General features: G+C 45.8%; 1 protein-coding gene across 1 annotated transcript in view; it reads right to left on the reverse strand.

Annotated features, from left to right (window-relative positions):
* DCAF1 (DDB1 and CUL4 associated factor 1) overlaps nt 1–25,358 on the reverse strand; it is a gene marked incomplete in the record, with an annotated part of 55,018 nt that extends 29,660 nt beyond the window's left edge. Inside the window, 10 exon segments of the mRNA XM_077451511.1 lie at nt 98–277; nt 2,266–2,424; nt 2,543–2,644; nt 4,527–4,997; nt 5,235–5,372; nt 6,900–7,013; nt 8,335–8,408; nt 8,644–8,720; nt 8,841–8,952; nt 25,227–25,358. Coding sequence (XP_077307637.1) covers nt 98–277; nt 2,266–2,424; nt 2,543–2,644; nt 4,527–4,997; nt 5,235–5,372; nt 6,900–7,013; nt 8,335–8,408; nt 8,644–8,720; nt 8,841–8,950 — 1,425 coding nt within the window.
* Between the last annotated feature and the right edge of the window lie 880 nt (nt 25,359–26,238).

Below are 26,238 nucleotides of genomic sequence, written 5' to 3' on the forward strand. Positions count from 1 at the left end.
CCTGTTATTCTAATAAACTGCCCATATGGAATTATTATTTTTTTGTTAGAATTGTGAAATTCTACAAGGGACACAGCCTTCACATCAAAGCACTTACCAGGTTCACCAGTCGTCGGAGGCCATCTTGGTGGTCGAACAGCTCCAGCACGGCTCGGAAGGAGAAGCAGATGGAGAAGAACATGGTGGCATGACAGCAGCCGGAGGCGTGGGAGCATTCCATGAGCCACAGGGTGTAATTCACAACATCGCTGAGCACTTTGTGCGGATGCATACACACCTACAGAAGGGAAAAAAAAATAAAAAAAAATAAAAAAAGTCAAAAAAACTTGCAGCAGCAACCAACTACATAAAAAAATATTTTATGAAATGGTTTGAAGTGTACATATTTAAAGAAAAAAAAAAAAAAAAAACCCACACCACCGCAGTGGTGATCAAATACCACCAAAATAATGAAAAATTTTGCATAGTTGAGAAACTGCAGTCTGCTCACATTTTTGGAATAACCACAGATTGTCTGCACAAGTCACCTTCAAAAAAACAAAAACTTTTTGGGACTATTTATGTAGAAATTTTTCACATATTTGCTTTATCCATGCACATCACCATATGCATGCATCCTTGAATAGTTAACAGTTTAGCATTATCGTTTATATACTAGAGGCATGCATGTACGTATAGTTGTTTATTGTTGCAAACTGGTTATTAGATATTGATCTCAGATACGTATTTTCCATCAGAAATTTTTATATAATAATTTTTTTTTTTCCACATTTTGCAAATACCCTTTTTAGGGTTGGGAGGGACGCACAAATTTAGGGGATGCAATACCCTCAAATATTGTCACCGATTCACTCATTGTAATACCCAGTTAGAGGGGTGCACTCACGGTATAAATTAATTCAGGGGACATAGCACTCTGACAGATTTAAATATTGTCATCGGGATTTTTCCATTGTCATATTCACGGCACAAAGGAATACAATCAATAATTCTTTATTTTTATTTCTATTTTTTTGGAAAGTTTTTTTTATATTCACTAATTAAAAAAGGTATAGCGCCAACTCTACTTAACTTATTTTCATACCAGCATAAGTCCACCTCTACTGGTTGGACATACAAGATAGAGGCACCTTTTTTCTTTACAAACATCTTTGCCATTCTAAAGCTTCCCTCCAACCACTTTGCATATTAAATACCGTGATTCTGTATTTGCCAAACATGCTGCAGAAATCTCCCTCCACCGAATCTGGCTGCATCCATTTTAACTGTGAGCAGCTGAACTGCTGCCTGTTCACTTTTTTTGGATTTACACAGACACCTCCAGCTCTCATTGGCCCTCTTATGACCCATCCCCCCTCCCTTCCTGACAAACTCTGAGAGTGAGAGCGCTGTGCATGATGTCATATACCTAGGCTAATGACCAGACAAGAAACAGGAAGTGGGTTGTATAAAAAGGCATTTACTGGCAGAATAAATAAAAAAATAATCGTTTTACCATCCAAAAAGTTAAAACAACAAGGGCAGAAGATTTAATAGATGGAATGGAAAGTTGAAGAAAAATAAATAAAATTTATATTATATATATATATTATTATTATACACATATATTCTCATTCCCCACAGTTACAACCTTTTGTACCACCTGCCCCACCCTATTAGATTGTAAGCTCTTCTGTAAAATTGTATTGTAACCATATTGTCTCCTTTTCTACATTGTAAAGCGCTGCATAAACTGTTGGCGCTAATATAAATATATATATAATTTTTTTACTTTTCATTGAAAAATGGAAAAGCTTAAAAAACTGTTCAGAGTTACAGTAATTTTTATTTACAGTTACAGTGCACAGTATACTGTATATTTACTACAAAAAAAAAAAAAAAAATCTACTATCTATGGCTACTGAACCTGAAAAAAAGCAGCCAGTGCATTCCCTGGTTCCAGCTCCACCCTCACCCTAAGCCCACTTCAACTCCACCCACTCACACTGAAGCATGAAAGAGAGGCTGTACTGCACAGAATCATGTGACGTGAGGCTACAGCACCGCCAGGAAGTAATTGTTTTTTTTTTTATATGTAAAAAAAATAAAGTGTAAAATTTATAATAAATATATATATATATATATATATATATATATATATACATACATACATATACATACATACATACATATACACACACACACATATAACTGACGGTCCACGTTAAGTTGGATTAAAAGCGGTTCATACTGGATTCCCATGCAGCAAACCTTTCAAGCACTCACCCGCTCCATAGCATCCTGGTTGTAGGACAGGTAGTACAGACACATAGACACCCCTGTGGCCGCCATCGATGGGCGTGGAATTTCTAACAATTTCTGCACTCCGCCATGAGCGACGAACTCGGCGGCAAACTTGTTGTGGAGGAGCAAAGAGGCCAGATGCTGCACAGGAGAGAAAAACACTGCCGTGAGACATGCAGAGGCCCGGGGCTGAAATACAACACAACACTTCCAACACAGTGGGGGAAAAAAAAAAAAAAAAAAAAAACACAACGCTTACCTTGAGAGCTTCAAAGGTGAGGAGAACGTCGTTTGTGCGTTTCAAATCAATGTAATGCATCATCAGTTCGCGAGAGCCTAGCTGCATAAAGATGGGGAGCAGCTGGAAGAAAAAACAATCCACAAAAGATCAGAATACAGCAACATCCACTGACCAACACAGCAAATCAATAGTACTACAGGGCAGGTGGCTTGGTAGTGGGGAGATATATACTGATATATTACATTTATACATGCACAGGATGTAAAATAACAATGGTATGAACAGATAGGATGCAGACAGATTGTAGGAGCATTTTTGTACTCGCTTTTTTCTTGGAACAACAGGGATTATAAAAGGTTTCCATTTTTGTAAATGAACATGTAATACCCGCTATGAGCAATGGTATTGCATAGAGCAGCCCCACCACCTCCTCTTCTGGGGTCCTGGCCGGCGCTCCTGGCTCCTCCTCTTCTCCGAGTGCCACCATAGCAAGCCATTTGCTATAGTGGGGTGTTAGTTCACATTTTCATTTCAGGTAAACACTTTAAGGAAAAGGTACAGCCAAAACTCGTTTGGCTGCACTTCTCCTGCGGATCACAGTTAGTTCTGCACTCCTGTGACCCATTTTCAGCGGGCTGACGTCATAGAGGCGGTGTTCTGTTGCTTTCTCCAACCCATCAGAAGCTCCAACCACTTATCTTCCCGTTTCTTTAAAACCATAAGCAGTTAGAGTTTGACGAATACGTGGTTGGACACAACACTGGCAACCGAATTGAGTGCGGGATATTACGAGTGGAGATTCGTGCTCAGATACTAGCCAACAAAATGGCCGCCTCCTAGGCGGCGACAACTTTGTCCTTGATAGCCGCTGTTTTTTTTTTTATTATTATGCACATAAATGACTTTTTTTTTGGGTGGAACTCCACTTTAATGGGTTGGAGAAGTTGAGAGAACACCGGTCCAGGCTCGGGAAGGAAGACGACCATATGGATGGGATCCGTCGACATGGCTGAACCGACACCCAGCTCAGCCTCCCAGTGAGCTGGACACTCCCACCCCCATCCACAGCTCCAGTGAGCACTGGAGGGGCAAAGAAGACAGAGGTGACCAGCAGACAGAGGAGCTCAGGGAGCTGTAAGAACCGAGCAATCAGCTGCGTTTGATCGCTTGGTTCTCAGTCTTAGAGCTGGGCAGGGGACTGATACTGCATCCACCTAGGGAAGCGATTCTACAAATAGGGAAAAAAATAATAATAATTCCCATACCGCTTTTAAAAATCGAATTTGCATATTGGTGAGGGGAGAAAGAGGGAGCCAGGGAAGGTCTAGCAGATTAATGCCCCGTACACACGATCCCAAAATCGTATGGAAAATACCGCTTTCGAAGCGATCGTACGATAATCGGATCGTTAGTACAGAGCTTTCGAGAGCCGATTAGGACAGTTCATCCGATATTATTCTATCGGACATGCACGGAAAAAATTTTCGTACGATGCCAGATCGTACGATTTTCGTTTAATCAGTACAGCTATCGTTCGAAAATGCAATACAAATGCATTACAACACATGACATCACTTCCGAATTTTTTTTCTGTCGTGCGGGAATTTTCGTGACTTTAGTAAACTCATCAGATTCGATCTGAGATTAGTATGCAATAAAAAACGGACGATCATTCGTCCGATAATCTCATCGTGTGTATGGGGCATAAGGTTTAGCTTTAGATGGTCGCTAATAAAGCAATCTGGTGCAGCTGTGCATGGTAATTAATCAGCTTCTAACTTCAGCTTGTTCAATTAAGCTTTGACAATAAAACCTGGAAGCTGATTGGTTTCTATGCAGAGCTGCACCAGATTTTGTACTCCCCAGTTTTAGTAAAATCCACCCCTTTGAGACCTTCCATCCGTCTCAGTTAATAACTTACCTTTGAACTCTCATATTTTAGTACTCAAACCCTCCCCTCCCATTTTTAGGATGTGGCCTTTTACACATGCCTTTTGCTCACCTCTTGATATTCTCCCAGCGGGGTCAGGTACTGGAGGATGAGCCTTTGTTCTATACCCGGAGTGAGAGGGGACAGACTATAACTGGTCCCGATGACCCAGGGAGACATCTCCGACCAGCTGCTGTTTGATAATTCGCTGGGCGCTCGCTCCACCTCCGAGAAGCACAGCTTCTGTTTCACCTTACGGTGGCTGTCCAGATCCATTTTTGTTCTCCGCGGCGGTCCGGTGCCGTCGGAGTTGACGAGGATTCCCAGCCTCGGAGAGACCTCCGTCTGGAAGGAGAGGTCGGCGTCGCCATCTTTAGATCTGGCGTCCACCATGTTTTCGCCGTAGTCCATGTCCACGGCCTCTTCGTCCAGAGGAAGGAGAGGCTCCCCTAGAGGCTTACGGGGGCTTTGGCGGCGAACTTCCGGCCTGGGGCAGGTTTCTTTAGACTGGAGCTCATGTAGTCGGCGCAAAACGAGAGCAACCTGCGAATGGAAAACCGAGAGATTAACAAAAAGAAATAAAAAGATAGAGAAAAAAACGAATCCTGGTGTGCATTACCATGCTAGATTCTCAACTGCATGACCCCAGCTGGAATTCTGCTTTAATTATGTAGCTGGATGATGGGATTTTGGCTTAACAAGGAGTGAAGGCAAGCTCCAAAAGTTCCTTTGCAGATCACTGCCAGCAATACCCCCCAAATATCTGCACACAGGCCTTACCAACTGCGAGTTCTCATCACGGTAATTGGCAGCGATATCCTGGTTCTCCATGGCTCCCCCCAGCAGTCCTATGGCGTAGGTGCGCAGGGGCTGTTCTGCTTCTCGAGCCCACTTGAAGAGGTTTTCCATGATTCCTTCCTAATGGCAACAAGCAGACGGGATTAAACCTGAACTCCGGCCTTACCTCTTTTTTCCCCACACTTAAAGCAAGTCTACCCCCCCCCCCCCCCTACCTGAGCCCATTGGCTCCTGCTGCTGTTAGAGGGGGAGCAGGGCCAAGGCCAAGCAGCACTGCATGTGGCAACAGTTGCACAGTGCAGCTTAGGAGAAAGCTCCCTCCCACTTGCAAGCTGCTTGCTTGGGGAGGGGGGTACTTGAAAGCAGGAGGAGCCAGGAGCGCTGGCAGGGGACCCCAGAAAAGGAGAATCGGGGCTGCTCTGTGCAAAATCATTACAGAACAGTTAAGTATAACAGGTTTGTTATTTAACCACATGCCGACCAGCGCACGACGATATACATCAGCACAATGGCACGGCTGGGCAAATGGTACGTCCCCTCTAAATTGCGGCATTTTGGGCACGTGCACACCCGCCGCTTACAACGGGACCTGTTGTGTCAGAGTGGCAGGACAGGGAGGTCCCTATGTAAACAAGGAATTTCACTGTTCTGTCTAGCAACACGACAGATCTACTGCTCCCTGTCATCGGGAGCAGTGACCGTTCATGTTCTAGTGAGGCAATCCCCCGCCCCCCACAATTAGAATCACTCCCTAGGACACACTTAACCCTTTGATCATCCCCTAGTGTTTAACCCCTTTCCTGCCAGTGTCCTTTACATAGTAATCAGTGAATTTTTATAGCACTGATCGCTGTATAAAATGACAATGGTCCCAAAATAGTGTCGGATGTGCCCGCCAGGTAGTAGTTCCGATGATAAAAAAAAAAAAAAAAAAAAAAAAAATCGCAGATCGCCGCCATTATTAAAAATAAAAATGCCATAGACCTGTCCCCTATTTTGTAGACGCTATAACTTTTGTGCAAACCAATAAACGCTTATTGCAATTAAAAAAAAAAAAAATAAATAATATGTAGAACACAGATCGGCCTAAACCGAGACATAAATTTGTTTTTTTTATATATTTTTGGGGGTATTATAGCAAAAAAAAACAAAAAAAAAAATGCTTTTTTTTCTAAATTGTCGCTCTTTGTTTATAGCGCAAAATACCACCAAAAAAATAAAAACAACAAAAAAACAAAAAAAACAAACAAACAAACACACAGCTCTACTTGTGGGGAAAGAAAAAAGGAAATACATTTTGTTTGGGTGCAACATCGCACGACCGCGCAATTATCAGTTAAAGCAACGCAGTGCCTAATTGCAAAAAGTGCTCTGGTCAGGAAGGGGGGTAAATCCTTCCGGGGCTGAAGTGGTTAAAAGATAAATACTCTTTCATCACTGTGAATCGCAATTCAGATAACACTTGAGGCACGTTGCTGTGCTGTTCTCTCCCCAGCTTTACGTAAAAAAAAAAAAAAAAAAAGTATTACTTGAAAACTACATGTTTATTGGGGGAAGCAAAAAGGTATAATATATAATACACACACACACACACACGCAATATCAACTGGAAATTGTATCTCACAACAAAACGAAGGAGAGACTCACCTTCTCCTGGAACACCACGGCTGTTTCCAGACCTGGCATGATATCGAGCAAAAGCCGACAGGCTGCCGTATTCAGAGGGGGCTCCCGACTGGTCATGACGTAGGCGTTTACCAGCTAAATAGAAAACAAAATGAGAGGTGCAGACAATATGGAAAGCAGCAAGTACAGAAAAAAAAAAAAAAAAAAGTGAATCAAAAAAAGGGGGAAGCCACGAGGAATGCAAGTGATGAGGGTCCCTTAGGATACAATCAGTGTGCCGTTGACTTTACACCCCAAACAATGCATACTACGGGTACAGAGGCCTGGAATCTGACAAAATTATGACAACATTCTTACTTGAAAAACTTTATTCCAAGCAGGATGAAAGCTACCCTTTTCATATAAGAAAAAATATATTATATTATAATATTATATTATAATAAATAGAGAGAATATATATCTATATCTATCTCCACCTTTTGTTATTAAAAAAAAAAAAAAAAAAAACACCATTCCTGACCAGTGACCGTATGGGAGGGGAAAAAAATATAAATAAATAATAATTTAAAAAAAAGGCGCAGACTACTATCATAATAGTCATAAAAATGAAATATTTTTTATTCAAGTTTTTTTTTATTCTTTTTACAAACTTTCATCAGAGCAGTGTCACCATAGTAATTAGAATGTGTCTTCCCCCCCCCCCCCCCCGCAACAAACACTTTAATTGCCGTTACAGTGATGATCATGTTTTTAACTGTCACGAATGGGTTACACAACAGCTGTGATTACTATTGTGTGCTGCGATTGGCCTCAGCTATCACATGGTACAGGGCGATTGGCCCAGGTACCAAGCGATAGCTATGGGCCAATCACAGCATCACTATACAAATCACACCTGTTATGAATAAAAGTCATTCATAAAAGCTTTGTTGATATTGCAATCATGTAAAAAAACGCATAGTGGTCACATTCTCCCCCGCCAGGGTGCTTAAAGCGGTGGTCACATCGGTTCGCGGGAGCGGTGCGCCACTCAGCTGGTTGATGTACATGATCCAGCCTGCCCATGCCACAGTAAAATGTATTGTGGCCGGGCAGCAAGTTGGCAAAAGTGAACGACTGCTCAGATACAGTTTACTTCAGCTTTATGTTTTTCACTAAAGACTTTAAAGCTTTATTTTTTTTAATTATTGAATGCTTTTGTTTCCGAGTGACGTCATCCACTCCTTCTGCATAGTTCACAGTACCTGGGTGGCAAAGGGGAGGATGAGAAAATATGTATTGAAGAGATGTACTGCACAGGTTTATATTTTGCCCAGAGACACCTTTTTTTTTTAATAAAGCCAAAAAAAAAAAAAATAAGGTAAAAGAAAACAAAAAAAAAAAAAAAAAAACGAAAGACAAAAAATAAAATAAATAAAAAACACACAAAAAAAAAAAAAAATAAATAAAAACTCACTGCATTCATGAAGTCATCATTCTTAAAGAGGATGCGGAGAAGGTGTCCCAGCATGCAATCGGGATTTGCCCGTCCTGCAAAAAAAATTTAAAAATATTTAAACACACAACAAACACTGCACTAAGTAACCAATTGTAAATCCATATAAAATTTAAGATCCTTCCAGGAAAAGTTTATATTCTCCAACAATTCAGAACAACTTTTTGAACCCGCCACATAACAGCTGACCGGATTCTACATAGAAACTCTGGAAAGTTGGGTATAAAGGAGCGCTCAGCCTTCATAGGACACAATAATACATTTACTGACCCGGGTGTCGGTCATCGAAGGGGTCGGGGTCACCTTTGCGATATTCCTCCGTCTCTTTTTCGATCAGCTCAGCCATTCTGAGAGAGAGAGAGAGGCATAAGACTAAAATGACAACATATTCTACAACTTAAAAAGATCCTCGTCCGAGGAATGTGTGTTTTTTTTTTTTCTTCCCCGTGTCTGACTTTCCGGCTCACCTGGTTAGTATCGGCACCATATCCTGACCTCCGCCATGTCCGCTCTCCCACTGCTCCAGCAGGGCTGTCAGCTCGGACTTGGAGTCCACATATGTCCCCGCGGACGCCATGTCTAGTAACACAAAAGACAACAATATTCATGGTAAGAAAATCATGCTGCATCATGAAAGTTCATGGGAATATTCTATAATCATATTCTTTAAAGTAAACCCATTAGAAATACTTATTGCAAATAACCATTAAATATAAAACCCCAACAATAGCCGGCCATAAATTGCATAATTTCTCCTAAGGCCACGTAATGAAACCTATGAATCTCTCCACCTCCAAGACTAGTTTCACTATTGGACAGTTTCAGCATATGATAAAGCTCTGAGTCCAAACCTTAGATGAAAACACATTGCCAGCATCCCTTTAGAGGTGTATGCTCCTCCCTGCTGCCCACTTGGGTGCTACAGACTTCGGTTGTAGCAATCTGCTGATCCGTTGTTAAAGAGGATCCTGAGCCTGTTAGCAAAAAACAGTCCAAGGAGGGAAAGGGGAAGAACATAAAAGCGGCATATTCCCCATTAGGGTGAATTTTATTTTTTTTTTAATTGCACCATCAGATCTACATCTGGGACAGATTGCACAGCTAATGTCTGCAACACCCAGCAGGTCCTGGAGCTGTCTGGCTGCACCCAGAAGCAGCAGCCAGCTGAAGGAGACCAAGACGGTGAAGTGGGACCCGCTGTGTGGTACCAGAACAGTGGATCTCTCCGTCCAATAGTAAAACTAGTCTCCATTTCAGCATTTGACACAGCGCTGAGCCAAAGCCTTAGATCGGGGTAGGCAACCTCCGTGCCCCCCTCCCCCCCTCCTTGAGATGGGAATGAGGGACACCTATCAGCAAAAGTATGCAGGCATAGGACGTCTACCTGTATGAACTACCTGTATGAACTCATTCCTCTAGGAGTCATGCCTGCGAGTGACAGGTGCTTGCAAGGTCTTGTAGTTTCAAAAAAAGTAGAAGGGCAGAGGTTGCCTACCCCTGCCTTAGATGAAAGAACACATCGCCAGCATCCCTTTAGACGTGCATGCTCCAGTGGGTGCTATAGACTTTGGCTGTAGCAAGCGGACCAGTTCTTAACTCGGTCACCAGCAGGTTGTGGATCGGCTTGCCTGCACCCAGAAGTAGCAGCCAGCTGAAAAGGATCAGAACAGCGGCCAACGGTGGGACAAATGGATGAACTGTGCAAGTGAGAATGTGCTTTGAAGAGCACTACAGGTAAGTGGGAGAGGAGAATAGAGTAGAGTACCGCTTTAATACAACTGGACTGTAGAATAAGAGCGTTCAGTACTACATGTGTGTGCGTTCAGGTGGTGAGAACATGCACTCACATGCATTTATTCCACTATTAAAAAAAAAAGGGATTGCATCATCTGTGCTATGGACAAAACTTTTTTTTTTTTTTTTTTTTACATTGATGGACTTCTAGTCTATAAACAGGAACACTTGCACAGAGTTGTTACATAACACAAATCATGCAGCACAGACAGTCCATCTTCCCCATCCCTGGATTTCCTTCCGCATGGATAAGAAAGACCAGTAAAGACATAACATTACCGGCCGTGTCCTACAGAGGGAGCCACGGAGCACGTGAAAGTGAAAGCACGCTCTCACCTGCTGGCGGAGGAAGAAGTTGTGTAATACTTACACAAGGAAAGGTTCTTTCAAAACCGATTATTTGCTCAGGCCCTACACAATGCGGGTCAGATCTCTTCGATTTTTGGCTGTTTAAGCAAAACGTTCAGCACTTCTAGACGTTTGGGCACAAAATAAAATTTAACTCTATTCCTCAACAGCCACAAAGGATATAAATCCACTCTGTGCACCAAATACTTTTGAAAACCGAAATATTATCTAGAAAAAAAAAAAAAAAAAAAAAAAAAAAAAGGTAGCGGTGCGCTGTATATATTGCCTGCAGAGAGCAGAGCTGTGGGAGGGGCACAGCAGACTCCACCCACTACAGACCATCTGCAGAAAAAACTAGGAGGAGGGGCGGAGACAAGACCAGCTTCTCTGCACAAGGAGAGAGTAGCAGTGAGCGCAAGGATTGGCGAAAATGTGACCACCGATTGGCTCCCACAATGGTCACGATGGGGAGCAATTTCAGCTACCAATCATTAGTGGGGGGGGGCGGAGAGCTGCCTTTGACAGCTCAGACTCTGTGCTGGGGGCGTGCAGTGCGCGCGCTCTCAGCACAAAAACCATCGCCCACCCAGTGACACACATGAGCACGCCATGTGGGCGTTAAAAGTTGCCGCACACGTGTGTTATGCAGGGAGCAACAGGTTCACTGAAGGGGATTGTTTAGGTTTGTCTTTATAGTACATCAAAAAGAGATTGTATAAAGACTGTACAATCATATTGTATAGTGGAGGGGTCTTCAAACTGTGGCCTAGGGGCTGGGGGCTCAACCCCCCCCCCCCCCTCCACACCCACAACCACGACGGGGGCCACCGTTTCCCTCAACCCCACACACACACACGACAGGGGCCACCGTTTCCCTCAACCCCCACCCCACCACACACACACACACACACACACGACGGGGGCCACCGTTTCCCTCAACACACCCCCCCCCCCCCCCCACACACACACACACGACGGGGGCCACCGTTTCCCTCAACACACCCCCCCCCCCCACACACACACACACGACGGGGGCCACCGTTTCCCTCAACACACACACACACACACACGACGGGGGCCACCGTTTCCCTCAACACACACACGACGGGGGCCACCGCTTCCCTCAAACCCCCCCCATGACGGGGGCCGTTTCCCTCAAACCCCCCCCCCATGACGGGGGCCACCAATTCCCTCAAACCCCCCCCCCCATGACGGGGGCCACCAATTCCCTCAAACCTTCCTGACACCCATGACAGGGGCCACCGTTTCCCTCAAACCTTCCTGACACCCATGACAGGGGCCACCGTTTCCCTCAAACTTTCCCGACACCCATGATGGGGGCCACTGTTTCCCTCAAACCTTCCCGACACCCATGATGGGGGCCACTGTTTCCCTCAAACCTTCCCGACACCCATGATGGGGGCCACTGTTTCCCTCAAACCTTCCCGACACCCATGATGGGGTATGTTCAGCAGACCAAAAAAAAAAAAAAAAGAAGAAGGAGAAAAGATTTACATACACCAACAATAAACAGTACCTACTACAGTCCTGCAGCTTCCAGGAGAGGAATGTTTTGGGGTTTATTGTACACTTTTTGGTACACAGGTTTAGCAAGGGAGGGAGGAAAAAACAAAAACAAAAAACTTCTACAACCCGTACAAATTAAAGTTTAAAGTTGGGGGATTTGCTGGTGTCTGTGGTGACCAATGCACGACCCCCCCCCCCCAACATGTCCCAGTTCACTTTCGCCACTAGATAACACCGAGTACCGGGGCTGCTGTGTAATACTGATAAGGGTCATACACAAGATACCAATACATGCTGGTCATGGTGCAGGGTTTAGAGAGTAAATGGGATTGACCGATCCAGTGACCCCGAGCAAAACCTACAACCACCAAACGGATATTTAGGTCAGTCATACACCAAGCAGTGAAGGAGGGATAAGAATGAAGCCCTGAAGCCTGAACCTAGAGCTGCTCGATTCTGGCCAAGATGAAAATCTATTTTTTTTTTTTGCTCGGAATAAAATCACAATTCTCTGCGCAACATCATATTTCACATAAAAAATTGGGCTAACTTTATTTTTTTATTTTTTTTATTCATTAACCACTTAAGCCCCGGACCAATTTGCAGCCAAAGGACCGGGCCCCTTTTTGCGATTCGGCACTGCGTCACTTTAACTGACAATTGCGCGGTCAATTTAGGCCAATACGTATTCTACATATTTTTGGGAAAAAAATAAATAAAAATAAATCGCAATTAAGCTATTGGATTGGTTTGCTCAAATGTTATAGCGTGTACAAAATAGGGGATAGTTTTATAGAATTTTTATATATATATATATATATATATATATATATATATATATATATATATATATATATATATATATATATATTTTTTTTTTACTAGTAATGGCGGTGATCACCGATTTTTATTATGACTGCGACATTATGGCGGACACATCGGATATTTTTAACACCATTGTCATTTATACAGCAATCAGTGCTATTTAAATGCACCGATTCCTGTGTAAATGACACTGGCAGTGAAGGAGTTAACCACTAAGGGGCAGCGTAGAGGTTGTGTGACGTTATGTGTTTTTTTTTATTTTATTGTAGGGGGGGGCGTGGCCTGGCATGTGACATCACTGATAGTCTTTCCCTATAAAAAGGGAACAGCCGATCGGTGACAGCCACACTAGGAAGCACGGGGGGAGAGGTTGGTTTACACAGACCTCTCCACGTACTTCAGCTCTGTGACCCGAACGCGGGACACCAGCGGTGATCGGGTCCGCTGGTCCCGCGGCCTCGGAGCTCCCGACCCACGGCTGGGCACTTAAAGAGGAGCCACATAATTGTGCCCAGCCGTGCCATTCTGCCGACGTATATCGGCGTGAGGCGGTCCTTAAGTGGTTAAGGTGTACTTTTCCTCCCCCCAAAAAATAGTCTTTGAAAGACCGCTGTGCAAATACAGTGCAACATAAAATATTGCAACAATCACTAAATATATATATATATATATAGTTAGTTTTGGAGGTTCTTCTAAGTAATCGTTTAGCAAAAAATACCAATTTTAACTTGTAAAAAAAATGTCAGAAAAAGGTTTAGTCTTTTAAGAGGTTGCCCCACCCACGAAAAAAAAAAAATAAGTGAGCAGCTACAAAATAATGTAGCTGCTGACTTTTAAATATATGGACACTTACAGTATCTCACAAAAGTAAGTACACCCCCTCAGTCACATTTTTTTGTAAATCTTTCCTTCTCTCTTTTCATGTGACAACAATGAAGAAATGACACTTGTCTACAATGTAAAGTAGTGAGTGTACAGCTTGTATAACAGTGTAAATTTCCTGTCCCCTCAAAATAACTCAACACACAGCCATTAATGTCTAAACCGCTGGCAACAAAAGTCAGTACACCCCTAAGTGAAAATGTCCAAATTGAGCCCAAAGTGTCAATATTTTGTGTGGCCGCCATTATTTTCCAGCACTGCCTTAACTCTTGGGCATGGAGGTCAGCAGAGCTTCACAGGTCACCACTGGAGTCCTCTTCCCCTCCCCCATGACGACATCACAGAGCTGGTGGATGTTGGAGACCTTGCGCTCCTCCACCTTCCGTTTGAGGATGTCCCACAGATGATCAATAGGTTTTAGGTCTGGAGACATGCTTGGCCAGTCCATCACCTTTACCCTCAGCTTCTTTAGTAAGGCAGTGGTTGTCTTGGAGGTGTGTTTGGGGTGGTTATCATCTTGGAATACTGCCCTGCGGTCCTGACTCTGAAGGGAGGGGATCATGCTCTGCTTCAGTATGTCACAGTACATGTTGGCATTCATGGTTCCCTCAATGAACTGTAGCTCCCCAGTCCCGGTGTTCTGTCCAAAAATGTCCGCCTATCGAATAGTGTCCGCTGTGTACTGCGCAGTATGGAGCAGAAGGAGATTCGGAAAATCTCTGAAGATGAACGGCGCTTGTGCTGCGAGTCCAGGTGCAAGCCCCACCATCCAAGTGGACATAGGGCTGCACATATTAGAGGGCCCCTCGCCATGCTTCGGGCACAGCCTCGCTTCGATCGGCTCTTTTTATTCTAACTCTATGCCCACTTGGATGGTGGGGCTTGAACCTGGACTCAGTGCGCAGGCGCCGTTCATCTTCAGATATTTTCGGAATCTGCTTGTCCTGTGTACTGCGCAGTACACAGCGGACACTATCCGACGGGGGACACTATTTGACATGACACCTGCAGCACTCATGCAGCCGCAGACCATGAAACTCCCACCACCATGCTTGGTCTGAGCCCTAACTGGCTGACCACCCCACCACTACAACCTCTGCAGCAATGCTGGCAGCACTCATACGCCTATTTCCCCAAAGACAACCTCTGGATATGACGCTGAGCACGTGACCTCAACTTCTTTGGTGGGCCATGGCGAGGCCTGTTCTGAGGGGAACCTGTCCTGTTATACCGCTGTATGGTCTTGGCCACCGTGCTGCAGCTCAGTTTCAGGGTCTTGGCGATCTTCTTATAGCCTAGGCCATCTTTATGTAGAGCAACAATTCTTTGTTTTCAGTTCTTCGCCATGTTGAACTTCCAGTGACCAGTATGAGAGAGTGAGAGCGATAACACCAAATTTAACACACCTGCTCCCCATTCACACCTGAGACCTTGTAAACACCGAATCAGATGAGACCGTGGAGGGAAAATGGCTATTTGGGCCCAATATGGACATTTTCACTTAGGGGGTGTACTGACTTTTGTTGCCAGCGGTTTAGACATTAATGGCTGTGTGTTGAGTTATTCTGAGGGGACAGCAAATGTACACTGTTATACAAGCTGTACACTCACTACTTTACATTGTACACAAGTGTCATTTCTTCCCATGGGAAAAGAAGTGCAAGTGCTTTGTAAAACCTTTCTACGCACACCGATCTGATATAAGCTGAGGCTGCGTGTACTGTACAGGGCCTTGCTTCCCAGTATACAAGACTGGCACCCTGCGCAAAGAGGTAACTGCCCCCCCCCCCCCCCCTCCTCGCTTCCTTCCAGAGAGGTCAGTAGAGGCCCCCCCCCCCCCCCAGTTGCTCTCATACATTATAATGATGTGTCTATAGATCTGGTTCAGCCTGAGAAAGCCGTTATTGTTCAGCTGTCAGGTAAGAATGTTTCATACAACTCATGTCTGACATTCACAACAGATGCAGCATAATGACTGAACTGTCCCAGCAGGCGGCACAGAGCAGGGCACAGGGCCCCCCCCCTCCCTTACATATGTATATTCCCCCCCCCCCCCCCCACCTCTATGTATGTATATCCCATCAGGGGAATGTGGTGGTGGGGGGGGGGGGGTGTTACCGCAGAAGAACATTTATTTTTAGATCTGCTAAAATATAAATTTTACAAGTTTTCTTACTTGTTTTTCCTTTTCCTATTTGATCTCCTACAGAATTACTAAAACATAAAAAAATAAAATAAAAATAAAAATGTTCTGCTGTGGCTAAAAACTTTACTTCTAATCTGGGATTTATTATTATTACTGCATTTCATACTAGACCAAGTTAATAAGGAAAAAAAAATAAAAATTTAAAAAAAAAATAAAAGTTACTAAAAACTTAAAGAATAAAGAACATTACTAAAAAAAATAAAAATAAATCAGTGTTAAAAAAAATTAAAATTATATATAAAAACAATGTTATGAGAAATATAAAAAAAAAAAAAAAAGGTACAAAATATAAAACTGAAAAGCCAAGCAAAGCTGAAACCCTAAAAGTGATTGTAAATCCCGCGAGGGTTTTCTTTACCTTAATGCACACTATACAGTAAAGTGGAGTTCCACTCAAAAGTGAACACTCCACTTATCTGCCCCTTCCGCTGTGGTGAGATCACTCGGAAGTTCAGTCACCCTCCTCCCCCCCCCCCCCCCCAATTGCCGGGCCATTCAGAAATCGCTGCGCGCTTCACGGTTGCACAGTAGGGAACTGGCTGTGAAGCCAAAAGGCATCACTGTCGGCTTCCCTTACCACGAATGGTGGAGGCAGCACCTGAGAGCCGGTGGAAAAATCAGCTGGGGTGCCGACATTGCTGGATTCCAGGGCAGGTAAGTGTCCTAATATTAAAAGTCAGCAGCTACAGTGAAACTCCGCGATAGGCTGGGTTCACACTGCTGCGATGTCCGAGATCGGATGTGATTCGCACCGCACTGCGATCTCTGTGTGATGCGAGTTCAGCCATACAGATAGTATACAGATAGTATGGCTGAATTCGCATCGCATCCGGCCCAAACTCGCACAGGACCCTTTTTTTTTGGTCCGCAGCAGAATCGGATCCGATTCCTGTCAGAGTTTGCAGATCGCATTGCGATATGCGAACTGATCTGGGGGTGTCATTAACTTTTCACTGACACTCCCAGCAGTTCGCATAGGGCAGTGTGAACTGCCGCCGGGAGGCATGCGATGCGGGAACCCGCAGTAGATTCGCAGCGTTCGTGCATCGCAGCAGTGTGAACCCAGCCTTAAGGAGAAAAAAAAACATTCTTTGCTGCAGGATCGCCCCCTTTTCCTACTGATACGATCCAGTAAGGTGCACGAGAGCAGCGGCTGTCTCTCTCCTCATTGGCCAGTAAGGAGGGAGCAGGGGGGGGGGATGGCTTTTGGCAAGTCTCACTGTCAGTGGCAATGGGGCTCAGGAGCGAGATGGGAATCGATTTCCTACTGGGTGCACCAGCAAAGGAGGAGGAGCCAGAAGTGCTGGTGGGGGAACCGAGAATAGGAGGATTGGAGCCGCTCTCTGTGCAATTCTACTGTACAGAGCAAGTGTAGGCATGTTTGTTAAAAAAAAAAAAAAAAAAAAAAAAAAAAAAAACCCTACAAAAATTTAAAGTATATGCAAATTTTAAGCAGCTCTTTCAGCCGACACCCAAACCACCCCTTCCTACTGGCCCATCACTGCAATGGGCGGGCTCAAAAGGTGGGAAGGGGAGGGCACAGACTGTTTATATTTGCATACCAGAACACCAGGGAATTGATTGGGAAAGTGAGGTGCAGTCATCTGGAGGTACAAACTGTTTACATACCAGCAGCTTGGAACCTCTTGGATCACTTTTAGTTTGCTTTTAAAATTAGAACAAAAAAAAAAAAAAAGGCAAAACCACCTTTTTTTTTTCCAATCTCAGAGTAAAAGGAGGGTTATAACCTCGATCAAATTTTTGAGACCGAAAAATAAAAATAAAAATAAATTATGATATAGATATAAAAACTGGCAGGGGGTCTAATCCCTCTACACTCCATCCAAAAACGTGTGTTTTGCCTTGAGTTATACTTTAAAGCAGAACTTCTGGCAAACAGCTGAATATAAAGGGGACCTTCTCTGCCTGCCGGAGGATTTGCATTTCTGATCCATCAGTCCTCACATAAGAGAAAGGTTTTCACCAGAACAGGTGTCCCCATCGGAAGATTTTTCTCTGTTCTGGTGTCCCCATTGGAAGATTTTTCTCTTGCTTCTTGTTGTGGTGACAACTCAAAAAAAAAAAAAAAAAAAAAAACACACACCACACACACACAGGATTTTCCATCTTTCTGTACCAATGACAAGAGTCACCATAAGAGCTACAGACAGCAATAAAGACCTAAGTTTCTAACCCTGCTACTTTCAAATTTTGATTAAAAAATAAAAAAATTGATTGAAAATAGCAGGGTTAGAAACTCAGGTTTTTTATTGCTGTCTGTATCCCTTCTGGTGACTTTTGTCATTGGTACAGAAAGATGGGAAATACAATGCGTGTTTCTCTTTTTGGTTTACAAAGTACAGAATGACATGGAGACAAACCGTCACACAACATAAGAGAACTAAATGTAGAAAATATGAAAAAAAAAAAAAAAAGAAGGAGCAACAAAAATACAGCACTAAACCCACAAGTTGTTCAATCTAAATTAAAAAGTATAACCAAAGGCAAAAAACTTATGTTTTAGTTTTGAATGGAGAGGGATTAGAACCCTTGTCATGTTTTTATTGTCGTTGAAGAAAGAAAAGAAAGAAATTAAAGAAAAGAAAGAAGAGAAAGAAATTAAAGAAAAGAAAGAAGAGAAAGAAAAAGAAAGAAGAGAAAGAAAAAGAAAGAAGAGAAAGAAAAGAAAGAAGAGAAAGAAAAGAAAGAAGAGAAAGAAAAGAAAGAAGAGAAAGAAAAGAAAGAAGAGAAAGAAAAGAAAGAAGAGAAAGAAAAGAAAGAAGAGAAAGAAAAGAAAGAAGAGAAAGAAAAGAAAGAAGAGAAAGAAAAGAAAGAAGAGAAAGAAAAGAAAGAAGAGAAAGAAAAGAAATTAAAGAAAAGAAAGAAATTAAAGAAAAGAAAGAAATTAAAGAAAAGAAAGAAATTAAAGAAAAGAAAGAAATTAAAGAAAAGAAAGAAAAGATCCAAATTTTGGGTTGTCAACAGGAATAGGAGGGGAAATCTTCCAATGAGGACAGCACGGCTCCCGGTGACAACCTGGGGATTCCATCACTTCCTGTTTTGTAAATATCCCCAATGGGACACAGATGGGAAAAAAAATAAAAAACCCAGGAGGTTACTCTATTGACAAATGGGGGGAAAAAAACACCCCACCACAGGAGGATGATACTCTATTGAAATATATATATATATATATATATATATATATATATATATATATATATATATATATATATATATATATATATATATATATATATTTATTAAGAAGTGATACGACCAGTGTGAAAAAATCCGTTCAATAAATTTTCTACAACAGAATCAAAACCATAATAAGCGTACAACAACCCAGAGACACGGCCTACATAATATACATATAACACACAAAAAAAGAAAAAAAAAAAAAGAACTTTGTACACACAGAGCAAACCAATCAGCACAGAGAGACAAGTCTTCGTAATATTCAATATAAACCAATCAGCACAGAGCGCTGTGCCTGCAGAAATAATGAAATGCAGAATTTCTGGTTTCCAGCTGATTATTAAAGGGTCACTGCACCCACATCATAAAAAAACGATCGATAAATGGCGTATTCCATGCTGTTCACACTCAGTCCCTGTGAGGCCGGGTTCACACCGGTGCGCTGTAAGACATTTTACATGCAATTCACCTCGCACCGCTGTGCAGGTCCCAGGCGGTGTCTGTGTGGTCTGAATTCAACTTTACAGCTTGTATGGCTGAATTTGCATCAAAAAGGTGCAGGAACCCTTTTTTTTTTTTGGGGTCCGCACTGGAATCTCATTGGTTGTTCACACCCATGTGATCCAATTCCTGCACCAACTGACAGTTCGCACTGTGATACGCGAACCGATTTACGGGGTGTCATTTTACATTCTATTTACACCCGCAGCGGTTCGCATTGGGCAGTGTGAACTGCCTGCGAGTCCTATGCGATGATGCGGGAATCAGCACTGGAATCGCGCTGGTTCCCGCATCGCGCTGGTTCCCGCATCGCGCTGGTGTGAGACAGCGACCCCCCCCCTCCCCCCCAGATTAAAGTGGTGTTGCCACCAAAAAATGAAAAGCTGCTTAAAATTAATAAAAAAAAATAAAAAATTTTTACTCACCTCTAAATACCGGTTGCTAGGGGGTCCCTCGTAGTCTGCCATCTTCATTGCCCGGGCTGGTGACATCACTTCCCCTTGCGCCGCACATTCACCTGGGACCTGTCACGTGTCCCAGGTGACTGTACGGCGTATCACGGCGCCCTGCGCCGCTCGTGCATGCGCAGTGGGTGCCCGGCTGTGAAGCCACAGCCGGGTGCCCACAGTATGCATGACGGCGCCGCGAGCGGAGCGGGGAGCGAGGGGGGGGCTTCGTTCCCCCGCATCGCTGGACCCTGGGGCAGGTAAGTGTCCGATTATTAAAAGCCAGCAGCTGCAGTATTTGTAGCTGCTGACTTTAAATTTTTTTTTTTTTTTAAGGGGTACCCCACTTTAATTTTCTGTATTCTGGTTGATCCAGCTGCTCTCTAATCGCTCCCCTTCTGTCCACGTCCCCACTGCAGTTGGGGATTTTGCAGAGCAGTGTCGGCAACTCTGCACATGCTCGGTTTTAGGCGAGTTTCTATGCTGAGCATTTCCTCCCCATCACACCCGAGCAGGCTGGAGGGGCGCGACACAGAAATCTGCCCCCACCACGCGCAGAAGCGAACGCATACGCGAGTAGCGCCCGCATATGAAAAACGGTGTTCAAACCACACACGTGAGGTATCGTCGCGATCGGCAGAGCGAGAGCGATAATTCTAGCTCTAGACCTCCTCTGTAACTTAAAACTGGTAAACCTGGAGAATTTTTTAAAGGGTAAAAGTTTGTCGCCATTCCACGAGCGGGCGCAATTTTGAAGCGTGACCTGTTGAGTTTCAATTTACTCAGAGTGACATTATATTTCCACAATATAAAAATTGGTTTAACTTTACTGTACTCTTAGGCTGCTTTCACACTGGGGCGGTATTCAGGCGTTACAGCGCTAAAAATAGCGCCTGTGTAACGCCTGAAAAAAAACCGGCCCCTTTCACTCCAGTGTGAAAGCCGGAGGGCTATTGAAATCAATGGGACAGCGCGGCAATACCGCCCCAGTGTGAAAGGGGCCTTATTTTTTTTAATTTTTTTTATGGGTGGGGGGAATACAAGTATGCTTTTAAGACTGCTGCGCAAATACGGTGTGACAAAGTATTGCAACGACCGCAAATTTTATTCTCTAGGGTGTCAAAGAAAAAAAAAATATATTATAATATATATATATATATATATATATATATATATATATATATATATATATATATATATATATATATATATATATATAGTGTTTGATTTTTGAAAGTTTTTTTTTTTTTTTTTTTTAAGCGGAACTCCGCTTTAAGTGGTTAAAACACGTGACCAGCAGTTTCTACTTCTGTTTCTCTGGGCTGGGAGAGAGGCGGGTCATGCGACAGCTGGATAGCCAATAGGAAAAAGGTACTTGGATTTTTTTTAATTTATTTTTTAATCAAAATAATTACAGTGTACAGAAATAGAAGAGAATGTCATTAGACGGCGGGTGTTCAGTGTCACCAACAACCTACTCCCAAATGCACCATGACTAATAGCAGGAATGATGATGATGAGGAGCAACAATTACCGTTCGAGTCAAAAAACAAACCAGATAATAGTAACACTGCGCTGATAATACGTGAAATAAATGCATCTAGTATCAAAATACATTTTGTACATCTCGGGTTATTTTCTGCTACAATGACATGCGGGCCAAGCTGTCCGGCAGAAAGGACAGCGAGAAGAAGGGTCGGGGAAATGACGACACCGGCAGAGCCGGCTGTTTTTTGGGGGGAGGGGTTAGATTTAGACCATGTAAATGAAGCAGACTGTTGTACAAATGTCCCCCCCCGGTCACTGTCTGTTTTCTCATCGTCCTCCCACCTGCGATTGAGGAAGTAACACAAAATAAAAGACAAAACAAACCGGTGTGTACGCCGCTGAGTGCGCTGTATAACCCGTATGTGACCTCAGCTCCATACAGTACACAGCTAGGAGTGTCGGGTGTGAGAGGAGAACTTCCTGTCTCACAGCTGGAACAAAACAGTTTGATTTTACATGAATGAATACAAAGCTTCCTCTGATTGGCCGAGTTGGAGAGGAGGGCCAATGATGTCATGCTCTCCAACTCAACCATTCCTAGGCAGCTTTGTATTCTACCAATGATACAAAAGCTTCCTCTGATTGGCTGAGTTGGAGAGGTGGGCCAATGATGTCATGCTCTCTGACTCAACCAATCAAGAGGCCATTCATAGGCAGCTTTGTATTCTATCACCAAATACAAAGCTTCCACGGATTTGCCGAGTTGGGCCAATGACGTCATGATCTCGGACTCACAATACAAAGCTGCCTAGGAATGGCCGAGTCAAAGATCATGACGTCATTGGCCCACCTCAGCAAATCCATGGAAGCTCTGAATTCAGCGATAGCCATTCCCTAAGTGTTATATAGTGGTGTTACACACACTCCCCCCCCCCCCCCCCCATTTGTCCTGTCCTCTCTGCATATGGGGGTCTCCTACCCATGTCCTCTCTGTATATGGGGGGGGGGGGGGTCTCTTCTCACCCCCCCCCCCCATGTCCGGTCCTCTCTGTATATGGGGGGAGCCTCCCCCCACCATGTCCTCTCTGTATATGGGGGGGGGTCCTCTTCTCCCCCCAGTGTATATGGTGGGGGGGGTCTCTTTTCCCCCTCCCATGTATATGGTGGGGGGGTCTCTTTTCCCCCCCCCCATGTATATGGTGGGGGGGTCTCTTTTCCCCCCCCCCATGTATATGGTGGGGGGGTCTCTTTTCCCCCCCCCCATGTATATGGTGGGGGGGGTCTCTTTTCCCCCCCCCCCATGTATATGGTGGGGGGGTCTCTTTTCCCCCCCCCCCATGTATATGGTGGGGGGGTCTCTTTTCCCCCCCCCCATGTATATGGTGGGGGGGTCTCTTTTCCCCCCCCCCATGTATATGGTGGGGGGGTCTCTTTTCCCCCCCCCCATGTATATGGTGGGGGGGTCTCTTTTCCCCCCCCCCCATGTATATGGTGGGGGGGTCTCTTTTCCCCCCCCCCCATGTATATGGTGGGGGGGTCTCTTTTCCCCCCCCCATGTATATGGTGGGGGGGTCTCTTTTCCCCCCCCCATGTATATGGTGGGGGGGTCTCTTTTCCCCCCCCCATGTATATGGTGGGGGGTCTCTTTTCCCCCCCCATGTATATGGAGGGGGGGGGTCTCTTTTCCCCCCCCCATGTATATGGAGGGGGGGGTCTCTTTTCCCCCCCCCCATGTATATGGTGGGGGGGTCTCTTTCCCCCCCCCATGTATATGGTGGGGGGGGTCTCTTTCCCCCCCCCCCATGTATATGGTGGGGGGGGGGTCTCTTTTCCCCCCCCCCCATGTATATGGTGGGGGGGGTCTCTTTTCCCCCCCCATGTATATGGTGGGGGGGGGGTCTCTTTCCCCCCCCATGTATATGGTGGGGGGGGGGGTCTCTTTCCCCCCCCATGTATATGGTGGGGGGGGGTCTCTTTCCCCCCCCCATGTATATGGTGGGGGGGGGGGGTCTCTTTTCCCCCCCCATGTATATGGTGGGGGGGGTCTCTTTACCCCCCCCCATGTATATGGTGGGGGGTCTCTTTACCCCCCCCCATGTATATGGTGGGGGGGTCTCTTCCCCCCCCCCCATGTATATGGTGGGGGGGGGGTCTCTTCTCCCCCCCCCACGTATATGGTGGGGGGTCTCTTCTCCCCCCCCCCCACATGTATATGGTGGGGGGGTCTCTTCTCCCCCCCCCCACATGTATATGGTGGGGGGGGTCTCTTCTCCCCCCCCCCACATGTATATGGTGGGGGGTCTCTTCTCCCCCCCCCACATGTATATGGTGGGGGGGTCTCTTCTCCCCCCCCCCACATGTATATGGTGGGGGGGTCTCTTCTCCCCCCCCCACATGTATATGGTGGGGGGGGGTCTCTTCTCCCCCCCCCACATGTATATGGTGGGGGGGTCTCTTCTCCCCCCCCCACATGTATATGGTGGGGGGTCTCTTCCCCCCCCCCCACGTATATGGTGGGGGGTCTCTTCTCCCCCCCCCACATGTATATGGTGGGGGGGTCTCTTCTCCCCCCCATGTATATGGTGGGGGGGTCTCTTCTCCCCCCCCACATGTATATGGTGGGGGGGTCTCTTCTCCCCCCCACGTATATGGTGGGGGGTCTCTTCTCCCCCCCCATGTATATGGTGGGGGGGTCATGTATATGGTGGGGGGGTCTCTTCTCCCCCCCCATGTATATGGTGGGGGGGTCTCTTCTCCCCCCCCCCATGTATATGGTGAGGGGGTCATGTATATGGTGGGGGGGTCTCTTCTCCCCCCCCCCATGTATATGGTGGGGGGGGGTCTCTTCTCCCCCCATGTATATGGTGGGGGGTCTCTTCTTTTCCCCCCCCCCCATGTATATGGTGGGGGGGTCTCTTCTCCCCCCCCATGTATATGGTGGGGGGTCTCTTCTTCCCCCCCCCCCATGTATATGGTGGGGGGTCTCTTCTTTCCCCCCCCCATGTATATGGTGGGGGGTCTCTTCTTTCCCCCCCCCCCATGTATATGGTGGGGGGTCTCTTCTTTCCCCCCCCCCCCATGTATATGGTGGGGGGTCTCTTCTTTCCCCCCCCCCCCCATGTATATGGTGGGGGGTCTCTTCTTTCCCCCCCCATGTATATGGTGGGGGGTCTCTTCCCCCCCCCATTTTTATGGTGGGGGTCTCTTCTCCCCCCCCCCATTTTTATGGTGGGGGGTCTCTTCTCCCCCCCCCATGTATATGGTGGGGGGTCTCTTCTCCCCCCCCCCCATGTATATGGTGGGGGTCTCTTCTGGTGGGGGGGTCTCTTCTCCCCCCCTCTGTATATGGGGGGGTCTCTTCTCCCTCACCGGGTCCTCTCCACCCCTGTACTGGTCTCATGATCCCCCCCCCCCCGGGTGTCCCTCATATAATAATAATAATAATATGTCCTCTCTGTATATATAACATATGATGACGGGATTCTCTCCCCGGTATTGTCCTGCCCTCAGTCTGTCCTGTCAGTCCCCCTCATGTCCTCCTATTGTCCGCAGACTCCGTGTTCCGCCTCCTCACACCGGCTGTCACCTCGGGCTTTCCCGGTCCCTCCCCCTCAGTCCGGTGCGGTGTTTCTCACCCCGGGCCGCGGCTCTCTCTGTCTCTCACGCTCTCTCAGGCTCTCCGTCGCTCGATTTACACGTCACTGGCCGCGCGCCTTCCCTTTCCCTCCACACACCGAGCCACGCCCCCTCTAGGCCCCCCGGGCGCCGCGAGGCATGCTGGGGAATGTAGTCATCAAGGTACGCGCGACGGCCATCTTGTGAGCAGCATGGAGGGAAGGCTCACTGTGATTGGCGGGTGAACGAGGTGGCTGTGTTGTGCTGGGCGGGTAGATAAGGAGAACTTGATGGTGATTGGTGGGTGGAATTTCAGCAGCGGAGGAGGGGGAGGTGCTGCCGGGAGAACCAGTCAGATCACGTGATCCTCTTTCCCCGCCTTTGTCACTGACAGCTTTGTGGGAGACGGTCCAGCCAATGCCTCATCCGACCCCGCCTACCAAGCTTAGCACCTCCCCCAGTCTCAAAGCTCCTCCCCCTCCAGTGTCTCAGTGTCAGTGGACGTAATAATATGACATCACAAAGCTGGTGGATGTTGGAGACCTTGCGCTCCTCCACCTTCCCTTTGAGGATGTCCCACAGATGATCAATAGGGTTTAGGTCTGGAGACATGCTTGGCCAGTCCATCATCTTTACCCTCAGCTTCTTTAGCAAGGCAGTGGTGGTGTTGGAAGTGTGTTTGGGGTGGTTATCATGTTGGAATACTGCCCTGCGGCCCAGTCTCTGAAGGGAGGGGATCATGCTCTGCTTCAGTATGTCACAGTACATGTTGGCATTCATGGTCCCCTCAATGATCTGTAGCCCCCCAGTACCGGTGTCCTATCATATACAGTCCCCCATCGGATAGTGTCCGCTGTGTACTGCGCATCACACACAGATTCCGAAAATAGGCAAGGATAAAGGGCGCCTGCGCTGTGAGTCCAGGTTGTAGCCCCACCATCCAAGTGGACACAGAGTAGGAATATAAAAGAGCCGAGCGCAGCGAGGCCGAGCCCGAAGCGTGGCGAGCAAAGCGAGCCCGCGAGGGGCCCT

Source organism: Lithobates pipiens, unplaced genomic scaffold, assembly GCF_037356315.1.
Source record: "Lithobates pipiens isolate NorthernLeopardFrog02 unplaced genomic scaffold, aLitPip1_a1.2 Scaffold_23, whole genome shotgun sequence".
NCBI classification, from domain to species: Eukaryota; Metazoa; Chordata; class Amphibia; order Anura; family Ranidae; genus Lithobates; species Lithobates pipiens.